The sequence below is a fragment of the Saccostrea cucullata genome, unplaced genomic scaffold (genome assembly GCF_032062105.1).
Source record: "Saccostrea cucullata isolate Sc308-1 unplaced genomic scaffold, CSIRO_AGI_Scuc_v1 ctg7442, whole genome shotgun sequence".
Taxonomy (NCBI): Eukaryota; Metazoa; Mollusca; class Bivalvia; order Ostreida; family Ostreidae; genus Saccostrea; species Saccostrea cuccullata.
The window spans coordinates 45,875-57,757 of record NW_026936491.1 but is presented as its reverse complement, the minus strand read 5'-3'; the positions used below and the strand labels follow the sequence as shown (position 1 = coordinate 57,757).

General features: G+C 33.5%; 2 protein-coding genes across 2 annotated transcripts; both read left to right on the top strand.

Annotated features, from left to right (window-relative positions):
• The first annotated feature begins 620 nt into the window (after positions 1 to 620).
• On the top strand, positions 621 to 5,339 carry LOC134245716 (uncharacterized). The gene is made up of 4 exons (XM_062727976.1): positions 621 to 1,277; positions 1,558 to 1,611; positions 1,728 to 1,781; positions 5,332 to 5,339. Exons 1-4 carry the CDS (start codon positions 656 to 658, stop codon positions 5,337 to 5,339), a joined length of 738 nt encoding a protein of 245 aa, XP_062583960.1. The 5' UTR covers positions 621 to 655.
• A 317-nt stretch (positions 5,340 to 5,656) lies between these two features.
• On the top strand, positions 5,657 to 7,318 carry LOC134245715 (E3 ubiquitin-protein ligase TRIM71-like). The gene has a single exon (XM_062727975.1). The coding sequence runs from the start codon at positions 5,657 to 5,659 to the stop codon at positions 7,316 to 7,318; it is 1,662 nt and encodes a 553-aa protein (XP_062583959.1).
• Positions 7,319 to 11,883: the final 4,565 nt, after the last annotated feature.

Genomic DNA, 11,883 nt, shown 5'->3' with positions numbered 1-11,883 from the left:
GGAACTTGGAAATGTTCAGACAAATGTTAACTCAAAAGTTCAGAATCTTATCTCCATAAACATCAAAATAGTAAAAACAATATTTTAGATTACTTAACATCCTTGTTTATTACAAACATTGGGTGTTGAAGGAAAAGATTTTTTTTTGTTCTTAACTCTCCCGTATATCACATTTTGTTTTTATTCATGTAGGACTATTTTTTCCATGTTTAAACTTTTAAAATATATTTTTGCTATATAATTTAAGTTTAAAAAAATATAGTTTTTTTTTTTACAGAATATTGTTTGACCATATTTGCACCGTAGAATGCAAATTCAATATACAAGCTAATGATAATGCAAAATTTTAAAAAATTTGAAATGTCCAGAAAAAATGTTAACTCAAAAGATGACTCTATCGGACTGCTAATTAAAATATATTCCTTCAAGTTTTATGGTTCGTGAGGATAACAAATTAGTAAATAAATGTTACTATCGATTTTCCTAATTTGAATGCCTTATAGGCAAGTATAACTATTAAAGTTAGAACTTAAAAGTACCCATTAGAGTGTTACTAACATGAAAATAAGTTTTATAGTGGCTGTGCAGTTATTTACTTACTCTCTTGCTTTGTAGATTGAATAGAAAATCATTTTGACAATGTAATGGTAATAACATGGCTACCGCGAGTAGTCCATACAACTCAACAGAAGAGACTACGAATGCTAACAGGGCGTGTCGCCTTCTGCTTGGTCCCTGTACCGATCAACTTAGAGATGTTCTACGCAAAAAGGTGCCACCGCCTACATTTGCCGCAGAAATTATAAAACCAAAGCATAATCTACCGAGATTAACTCCACAGCAACGAGATCTAATTTTGCCAAGGAATGGGTCCTACTCTGGAAATTATGATGACTTTGATATTTCACTATTGTACATTCTTTTAAGAAATATATGCAAAATTACACCTCATAAAAATAGCTGGGGGAAAGTCCCAGATGTAACTGATGTATGCCTTTCTGCAAATATCGAAAGGATACGAATGGCTCGAAATAGCACTGTCCACTCTGCAAGACCTTCCCTCACAAACTTTGAATTTAATGATATTTGGACGTCAGTTCGAGTTGCAGTAGTAGAAATCGATACATTCCTTTCAAATGGAAATTTTTATGAGAAGAAGGTTGACATTTTGAGACACACAACAATGGACCCTATCCAAGACAAGCATTACAGAGACCAACTGGCAAAACAATATGCCGAGGATCAAACTACCAAAGAATGCTTTCGCACACTTCAGGGTATGCATAGATAAACCTGAAATATACGTTTAACATTAAAAAAACCCGCATGTATAATGCACGAAAATCAAATAAACAGAAATAAATTTCTATCTACAGTATCTTTTACGCATCAAACATCAATCACTACCATATTGTTGATTGAAAAGAAAAAGAAAATTTTTCCAGATCACAATTTTTTTCTACAAATTTATTTTTCTTAGAAATAACAATGTGGCGATTGTTTTGTAAGAAGTACTATTAGTCTAATTTTCAAATTGTTTGTTGATTTTATTTTAAGAAAACTTTGAAAGTAATTTGAAAGAAACAGCGGACAGGATAAATCTCCTCAAGGGTTAGTTGTAAATGTTTCTTTTCAAATGTTTGTCCTCTTTTTGATACACAGATATACTCCTGAATTATCACTAAATGATTACTAGAGCTATACATGTACATGTTTTTCATTTTCAGAAAACATTGGAAGTGATCTGAGAGAAAAAGAAAACAGGATAAGTCTCCTCGAGGGTAAGTCGTACATCTTTTTAGAATGTCATTAAAAAGGTATCAAAAGATTGTTTGCTAAAGGAAGAAAATCTTAAAAAGGATTTCACGGATAATGTGAATAGCATGAATGCAAACAAGGTAAAAAAAAAAGTGAAAATTGGAGAGTTTAAGCATACATTCAAATATAATAACATAATTGTTATAATTTCTATTGACTGCTTCATAATTGCAGGAAAATGTTGCATCAAGTTTATTTTTTATCAATATTCATGCAAACACATTTTGTTATAAAATGTATGTTTGAATAAGTTTTAACTGGATGCTTTACATTTTCAATCAAGGTTGCTCAATAATACACCATAAAAGGAAAAAAGACATAGTTTTATGGTGATTCCGCTACTTTGATTGCTACTTACATAAAGAAGGAATATTTTTTTGAAATTCGTACCTGCCAAGATATTTGTTTCTTGTAAAATTATTTTATCAAGACGATTTAGCCTTAATTTGAAAAGGGTATTGTTTTTATTCAAACATAAAAGCCTGTTCCTAATACTAATTGTGTGTACAATTTGTTTAATATAATGTTATGATATCGACCAGTTTTTATGCTCAAAGGTTCAATAATGCAATTCAAATTGTGAGCAGAGAAGTTCAAACAAAGTTCCCATCTACAAACAAGAAAGAATTAATGAGATTTTTGGGCATGGCTGAAAAATCCTTTCATAAAATCAAATCTGTCCTTATGAGCAACCCAGTTCTGTCAACTCCAGATTTTTCTAAGCAATTAAAGCTTACTGTTGATGCTAGTGATGTTGGAATCGGGGCAGCTTTGTTTCAAGAACATAGTGATAAGGTAGATAGAGTTGTTTCTTATTTTTAAAAGAAACTTACAAAATGTCAACAAAAGTATTCCACCATTGAAAAGGAATGCCTTGCTTTGTTGTTAGCCTTACAGCATTTTGATGTTTATCTGAATGTTACTTTGCATCCAATTCTTGTATATACTGATCACAACCCCCTGACATTTTTGAATAAATTGTCAAACAAGAATCAAAGACTGACTAGATGGAGTTTGTTATTACAAGAATACAACATAACAATTAAACATATCAAAGGCAAAGACAATGTTATTGCAGACGCCTTGTCAAGAGTATCGTAAACATACTAGATTTTGTATTAATGTACCTATGTTTTAATAAAATAAGTTTTTTATTGACATTCATACTTTTAAGGGGGAGGTGTTGTGAGATGTGTATTGTTTCATCATATATATTTTAGTAACATAAAGTTTCTTGAACATTCCAGAGTGGTCAACATGTTCGGTCATTTTATCTAGAACATCTTAAATTTTGTGTATGTCCAGATCGTTCCAGTAATATCATGTTTTAACAATTTTTAGAATATTCTAGATTTATGATACTGTATAAATACCCTGTCAATTCGATGCATATACAATAATTGTGAATACTTGGTCGTATAGGCACTATTGACATATATCTGGGATATATATTCACTGGGACATTGTGTGTAGCAACGGACACTCTGATGTATGTATTTTTAGATTCTTGCTAAGTTTGTACTTTATGTTTCATATACTAATTATGTATTACTGTAAATAAATTATTGTTAAGTTTAAATTGTGTTATTGATCTTTGCTGGCATTTAGGGTTATTCTGACCCATAACATACTTAATATTTATAACAAAACCAAGTACACATGTATCTATTTTAGAGGTCTAAGCGATCTTTAAAATTTTGTATATGTAGAGAGAGAGGTTTGTCTAATATAGCCTGTTCTTTACAACAATCATTGTCCCCCGCTTGAAAAGTGGGGGATATTAATTTGGGTTTGTCCGTCCATCTGTCCGTTCGTCCGTCTTTCTGTCTGTCTGTAACGCTTTAGTTTCCACACGATATCTCGAGAACCCTTTAAGCTTTTGCAATGAAGTTTAGCATAAAAAAAAGACCCCTATTGATTTTGAGGTCAAAAGGTCAAAGGTCAAGGTCATAAAGTAGCAAATTATGTCTTTTATAACACTTTCGTTTCCACACGATATCTCTAGAACCATTTGAACTATTGCCATGAAATTTTACAAAGCAACTCCCTGTGGCCTAATAATTTTGATTTTGAGGTCAAAAGGTCAAAGTTCAAGGTCTTAAATTTATACATTCTTTCTGTGTGTAACACTATCATTTCCGGGCGAGATTTTGAGTTAATGCAATGTAATTTTATACCAAAACTCCCTAGGACCTCTCTCACCCCTCTCAAAGTGCCCTGCCCCGTTTGTTTTATTATATAGTATAACATGTTGCTATTTTTAGCACAGGGGCATGGAGGAGAGTTATTGCGTATAAAACAGGTTCTCGGTGGACTTTGTGTTCTTATTACATTTATAAGAACTGTTTAATAAAGGCTAAATAAATCAAACACCATGGATTGTGTAAAATTTTGAGAATACCGAACATGAATATATACATGTATGTGACTTTAGTTCTGCATATACTTGTTGCCATGTAAAGCGATTCCGTGTTCTAGTGGTTATGTCTCCCGCTTCACATGTGAGAGGTCCCGGGATCGAATCTCGGTCGATCCTTTCATTTTTATTTTTTTTTAATACTTTTTTTTACTAAATGATAGTATTCAGCATGTGAAATGAAAAATTTATGAGGTTATAAAATCATCATTACAGTGTGATAAATATTCCATATAAAAAAATCTTCTATACACAGAATAAAGAATAAGCAATCAAATCTTTATATGCATATTGACATATATGTATTTTATTTCCTTCAGTATACATGTATACATGTAATAATTCTACAAATTTAGTCAGGGGAATCCGACTTTTTCTCTAAGCGGGGGACACGAATTCTCTGAATAAGCTTTTATAAATTGGAACGGAAATGAGCCCTTTATTTGTTAGGTAACTATAAACACCTTTCGATTCACAACAACCTACCAGGAAGAAAAACGACAAACCGAAAGTTAACGAAAGTTTAGCTGAAATACTTCAAGATCACCGAAAGCTTTGAGTACGTTTTCACGACTAGGTTTAATATTTGTTGTTTGAATCTCTGTCTTTTTTCTCTCTTTCTATCTCTCAGACAGTTACTTTCCATAAATAAAGTGTTTGATGTACGTTAGTAAGATTTGTAGTAGCCTGTTTGGGAAACACATGTGGTATTCACTTTTTTTATCATTTAAACATGTTAAATACAACACAAGCCAAATTCAATGCCTGACAGCCAGCGTGATTGCTGGACGCCCGGTATTAATTTCTTTACTGAATTGCTTTCATTAAATAAATAATGTTCAAATATATAGAACAGAATAGAAAAGAATTTCCCCAAATAAAAAAAGGAAAAAAGAAAACTACAAACTGACCTATTAAGATCAATATTCACGACCCTAATCACTACATATTGAATCCTATAAAAGTAGGGTTCTTTTTATTTTCAGTGTTTTCCATACATATCAGAATCAGATCTCTTTGACTCAGCTTTGATTATTCTGTATTTCTTAACTGTAATTGACAATGCAGTATTAGTAACTGTAGAATATTTACTTCAGAAACCTAGCAAAATTTTCTGAATTTAATGCATAGTAAGTCAATATTTTGAAAATTGCTTTAAAATAATACGAAAATGTTAACATTACTTGATTCCTTTGTGCTAATGAAAAAGGTTATGTCTATTATAAAATCAGGATTATATCTTTGCGTCTTTTTGTTGTTTAGGAGAAAACCTAGCTTTAATATTCTTCCTTAAAATTTTAGCAAAAACATGTCTATTTTTCAATATCATAATCAATAATTTTTAAAAAAAATATATCAATATTTTTTAAAAATTAATTATTTAGTAATTTTTGTAGATATAGCTACAATGTAGAAAAAAAAATGGCCTCTTCCACCACCACCACGGCACAAGAATTCATAACCTGTGACCTTTGTATCAAACCTGTCCAGCAATTCTGTAACAGCTGCCAAGTCGGTCTGTGTGAAGACTGCATCAACAAACATGCCAAGAGCCTCAAGTCCATGAAGCATGACATTATTCCTTTCACAAAGCGTACAGTACAGCCTGTGTTCCCTCAGTGTACATCTCATTCCCACCAGAGATGTGAGGCCCACTGTCAACAGTGTGATGTCCCGGTCTGCATTAAATGTCTCAATGGACAGCACAAAGGTCATGTTTTCGAGGACATGGATAAAATTGTAGCTTTAAGGAGAGAAAAAATAAAACAAGAAACTGCAGAAATTGAAGACATTATTCTGAAGACCACAACACAGGACTTAGACACTGAAAATAAAATTTCCAAAGCCATGGCCCATTATGAAGATTTTCAGAAACAGACCAATGACTATAGAGAGCAATGGCACCTAGAGGTGGACAATATCTATAACAAGCTTGATTCCCTGATTCAGTTACTCAAAGAGCATCATATTACAGCTCTAAAATTATGTCATTCTCAACTCAATAGTCAGAATTCCAGTATGATCCAAACTGTTCAAGAAAACAAAGAAATCCTGAAGTCCAATATAGTGTCTGATGTCAACAACTACCAATCTAAACTGAAGGAATACAGGGACATTCCACAAATAACTGATTTACCATTCCCCTCTCTTCAAACAAAATCAGACCAAGGGAGTGAACTCGGTAGAGAATTAGAAGGATTCAAGGCTACATTGACACAGACATCACTATCCAGTCTGACAGATGAAGTCTCCTTTTCATCCGTTAAAGAATTAATAGAAGAAGCCAAAGTGATTGCAAACATTCCAACAAATGTTAAAAACTTACTTAAAATAGCCTGTGTAGAATCAAATAAGGCTTGGATTAATGGACAAGACAAAATGATAACCTGTGTGGATATACACAGTGCTGTCCAAGACACCGTTACCAGTACATGTAAATACCTCCCTAATGATATAACAGTGACAAGACAGGGAGAACTGATATACAGCGATTCTAACAATAGAACTCTGAACATTGTCAGAGATGGGAAGATAGAGACACAGATCACCACACCAAGGGGCTGGCATCCAGATGGACTGTGCTGTACCAGGTCAGGGGACATCCTAGTTAGTATGTTTACTGCTGATAGAAGTCATCGTAAAATAGTCCGTTATCAGGGACAGAGATTGACACAGGAAATAGATAAAGATGAACATGGTGATCCAATCTATCAAGGAGGAGAATATGCAATGTTTGTGGTGGAGAACAACAATGGAGACATAGTGGCCTCTGATATCAATGCTGACACAGTGGTAGTGGTGGACAGGACAGGAAAAGTCAGATTTAGATACAACGACAAACCTCCAAGGGGAAAGGAATCATTTAGTCCTGCACAAATAGTGACAGACTCCATGGGTCACATCATAGTGACTGATGTATCCAATAACTGTTTACACATCCTGGATCAGAATGGACAGTTCCTGAGATGTGTGGATAATTGTGGGCTAGATTGTCCTAATGGACTGAGTATGGACAGTGAGGGGAGGTTGTGGGTAGGGTTGTTTGATTCAGGGGAAGTAAAAGTCATCCAGTACATGAAATAGACAACAAAAAATTACTCATAGTGTTCTTAGCATGTGTTTTTCAAAGAAAATTAAAATTACAATTTTCAAAAAAATTTTATTTATTGTCTTAACTGATGATCTTTATATTCATATATTTACAATTGCATTATTCTTTCTTAGATGAACCTATTGAAGAGAAAATATGTTCAATTCTGTATGTTTACATTTGCAAATATTTTTTTATATAAACCTATTAAAGAGAAAATGTGTTCAATTCTGTGTGAATGTGATTTGGGGTCGGTGGTCATTGCGCGACCAAATGACAGAGCGAGGTGATATAGATATTTTTCGATGGGTCTAAATTTAGCAAAAGTTATCTCCCGTTGGCCGCCATATTGGAGGTCGACTTAGTGAGTTTTCTTCTTTGTCTTACCAAGTTTAACACAATATAGCAGAAATATTTGGTTGAAAATCTTTATTAAATAATTTTTTTAAATAAAGGAGGCTTAAAAAAATTCATATACTTAAAAAAAAGCAATGATTCCTAATTCAAATTAACAAATATAAACATTCAAATGTTGGAGCGAGGTAAACTTTCTAGACCAAACAACTTCTAGATCACTGGGCATCACGACGTAGCTACAGCGGTCCGTTCGTTAAATAAATTGAGTTTTACTCAAAATTTATTCGTCTCAAATTTAAGTTATAAACAACAGTGTTAAAAAGTTCACTGGGAAATGAACTTTTAGTTGGTACGTGATCAAATCTACTGAGAAGCCCAGAGCATTTGATGACGTTCCAAACTAAAAGTTCACTTCCTTGAGATAAAAGATACCACAGAGTCAGACACTTCTGCTTCATACTTGGATATTTTACTTCAAAAAGACACTAATGGTAATCTAACAACCAAGCTATATGATAAACATGATGACTTTAACTTTTCTATCGTCAACTTCCCTGACTTATGCAGCAATATACCTTCATCACCTGCATACGTAGTACTAGTATATATATCTCAGTTGATTCGATACGCAAGAGCGTGCTCTACGTATGAACAATTTCTTAAACGAGGTAAATTATTGACAAGCAAGTTGATGAAACAAGAATATCAACAGTCTCGTTTAAAGTCACCATTTCGTAAATTCTATGGTCGATACCATGACCTTGTCAGCAAATACAATTTATCATTGAGTCATATGCTGTCTGACGTTTTTCATACCAATTGTTAATCCATTATTTATACACTGAATTGACGACGGATTTTTTCCGTTACCTGGGTATTTCCTGATCATGACAACGAGCACACGGCGGGTGTGACCGGTCGGCAGGGGATACTCACTCCTCCATGGCACCTGATCCCACCTCTGATGTTTCGGAGGTCTGTGTTTACTCTGCTTTTATTGCAGCCCGGAGGACCGGGCTGCTCTATACATATAAGTTTAAGTGTTAGTGTATGGGGATTGGGCTGGGAGTAGTTATGTAGATTTAAAGGTTTTCTAAACATTGAAAAGATTGTTAATCAGAATGTTTTTCCGTTTATAAATTTTGAGATACATAATATATTTACTTCTGAAAAGTGAATCTGTAAAAATATATATGTTTTTCATATTTAATATATAAAGTTACTTATCATTTACTATCAAAACAACGACAGGTCCCTTTTTTTAGAAAATCGAATTTTACCTCTCGGATTAAAACGTACTCTGCACAGTTCGTGTTTTATATTCTAATATTGAAAATAAATACATTTTTAAATATAAATGATGTGTGTGTCTTACTTAAATTTATATTTTATGCAGCCAACATTTACTTGAGGAATTGATCAAGCTTAAAATGGTATCGTTTTTCTTTGATTTTTATCCCACTACAAGTTTTTAAAAATATTTGCGACTATCGTCTCCATCAATTAGACGCATGTCTTTTTACACATATCGAAGCAGTTTGTTGATCAAGATTCATTTTTGCTAGAGCTCTCGAGGGGGTATAAATACCCTCCCGCTTTTCACGCGGGGGGGGGGGGTATGATAATTAAAGAATTCAGCAAAATAAATCACTTGATCATGGATCTTCCTTTCTGTGGTTAAAAAATTCTACGGCGCTAGCTCACCTATCTTTTTTAAAGGTAAACTTGTCATTGTTTACTTTATATATTTCCCAGGCGGCAATTGATGGTTACATCAATGTTTTCTTGTTTTGTATATTGTTTAATGGACGTTGAGATTGAATACTGTTCGTTATCTACATATCCTTCCTCTAGAGAACTTTTTAACATTGTTGTTTATTTCTTAAAAGAAGTATTAAAATACCTGTACAAGAAATATTTATAATGTTTGTGATAAAATTTATACATGTACTTCATTAAACAAGGAATCAAGTATACTCATTAAAGTTTTTAAGGTTCATAAACTCTTTGCTCTATCAGATAAAATGTTGCTTAAACCTTACTGATTTTTTAAAAGAAATGTATTTTATAAGTAAGATACAAACAATTATAGCATAGCTTGCAGGGCAAAATGGGACAAAAAAAAGACATCTCAACTTGGCAAATCTGTAAAGGAATAATAGACATTTATGTCTTTAAGCGTTATCTCTCTTATCAGAGTATCGATGAACCCTAAAGAGGTTATTTCCTGCAATCAAGAGTCTTCATTATGTTTTGTAATGTGTATGTTGGAATACATGTTGAAACAAAATTAAACAAGAGGCCAAAGGGCTACATCGCTCATCTGAGCACATTAGCTATTAAAATACACAAACAGTTCCGTGTTGAAAAGTGTACAGAGAGACGTTGAAGGGGGCTGGAATTTAAAATTTCATGGGAATGCTTGTTCTTCCGCAGCGTTTTTAAATTTTTTCATATATATACTTATTTAAAACTTTGAACGCCCAGAGTGGCCCTATCTTAGTTACCACCAAGAGGACATGATTTGAAGAAACTTGCATGAATCTACACTACCTCAGGATGCTTCCATTTTAAAAGGACAAATCATGGCTTTGCTAATCCTGAGAATTTTCCCCCCATATTCAGTTACCGGTAAGTAAAACGTTTTTTCAACATACTTGAATTGTCACAACCTGATTTTTCCATTTCAACATAATTAAACATGACTGTTGTTGAGAAGATTTTTCACCCCCCCCCCCCTATATAATACATGTGCACTATGTAGAAATTTGATCCTCCATTTTGGCCCCTCCCTACCCTAAGAGATCATGATTTGAACAAACTTCAGTCTACTTAACCGCATCTTCCCAAGTCAAGAGTTTCTGATTCACTCCGCTCCACATAAACCCTTGACCGAATAGGCCGAGTTTGACGGAGTCGACTATGGCGCCATCTAGTAAGATACCGCATTGTTGAACTCTGTTGACCTCTGCTATTGGCCAAACAGAAGGAGCCTACTAAAGAGCCATAGCGAGATAATATGTTTTATTGTCTACAATCTAAGTTTCCTGTATAATAAAACGATGTTTCAGATTGGCTCATGCAAAGTTTCATGAGGCCAATCAAAGAGCGAATTTCTGACCCCGTCAAATGGGCCTATTCGGTCAAGGGTTTATATGGACCGGAGCGGATCAGAAACTCTTGACTTGGGAAGATTCTATTTTTAATTTTTGACCCCCTCCCTGTGGCCTCTCCTTATCCCCAGGGTTATGATTTGAAGAAACTTGAATGTATACATGTAAGGAAAGTTAAATATAATTTTCAACTTTTTTTAGCACAGTAGTTCTCGAAAAAAAACTTTTTTAAAACATGACACGCATTTTCACGTTTCTTAATTATCTGCTCGTGAACGAGGGTGTGGCCCTTCATTTGAAGAATTATGAATCCCCTTCACCCAAGATTACTTTTTGGTAAGTTTGGTTAATATTGGCCCAGTGTTTCTTGATAAGAGGTTGAAAATGTGATAAGTTTACAGATAGACAAAAGTACTACAGACAAATTATATCACTGAAAAAATGTTGATCACTCATTCTGACCCCACACTGACCCCACACTATAGTGATGATTTGAATGCCAAATCATAAGACAAAAAAATAAATGTAAATTTCATGGTCTCTGAAAACATCCTCTTCTATAAGTCTTCTAGATGAATAACTGGAAGAGATTGTGATTTCTTACTGTTTGTACATCCCACAATTAGGCCCATTTTGTTTTCTGGAAACATTCATTGAGTCAATTTCTGGTATGTCAGTATTTCTTGAGAAAATTAAAACTCCGTATCTCAATTCAAATTTAATTCGGCTTTGATGAAATTTGACAAGTTGTGACCCATAAAAAAAGGGGGACTAGGTATAATATATACAATGCTTACAGAAAACTTGTTAATTCATACAATGGGCATTAATTTAGATAAGATGAAGAAGCCAACAGTTTATTGACATCATTCTATAACGCAAGTTACCGGTAATATCTGTGACATTCTAAATCAAATAAATCAGTCCTTTCACAATCAGAACATAAAAATATTGTAACAGATCAATCAAGTGTGACACTGTCTATAAATATTGTAACAGATCAATCAAGTGTGACACTGTCTATAAATATTGTAACAGATCAATCAAGTGTGATGATGTCTAAAAATATTGTAACAGATCAACCAAGT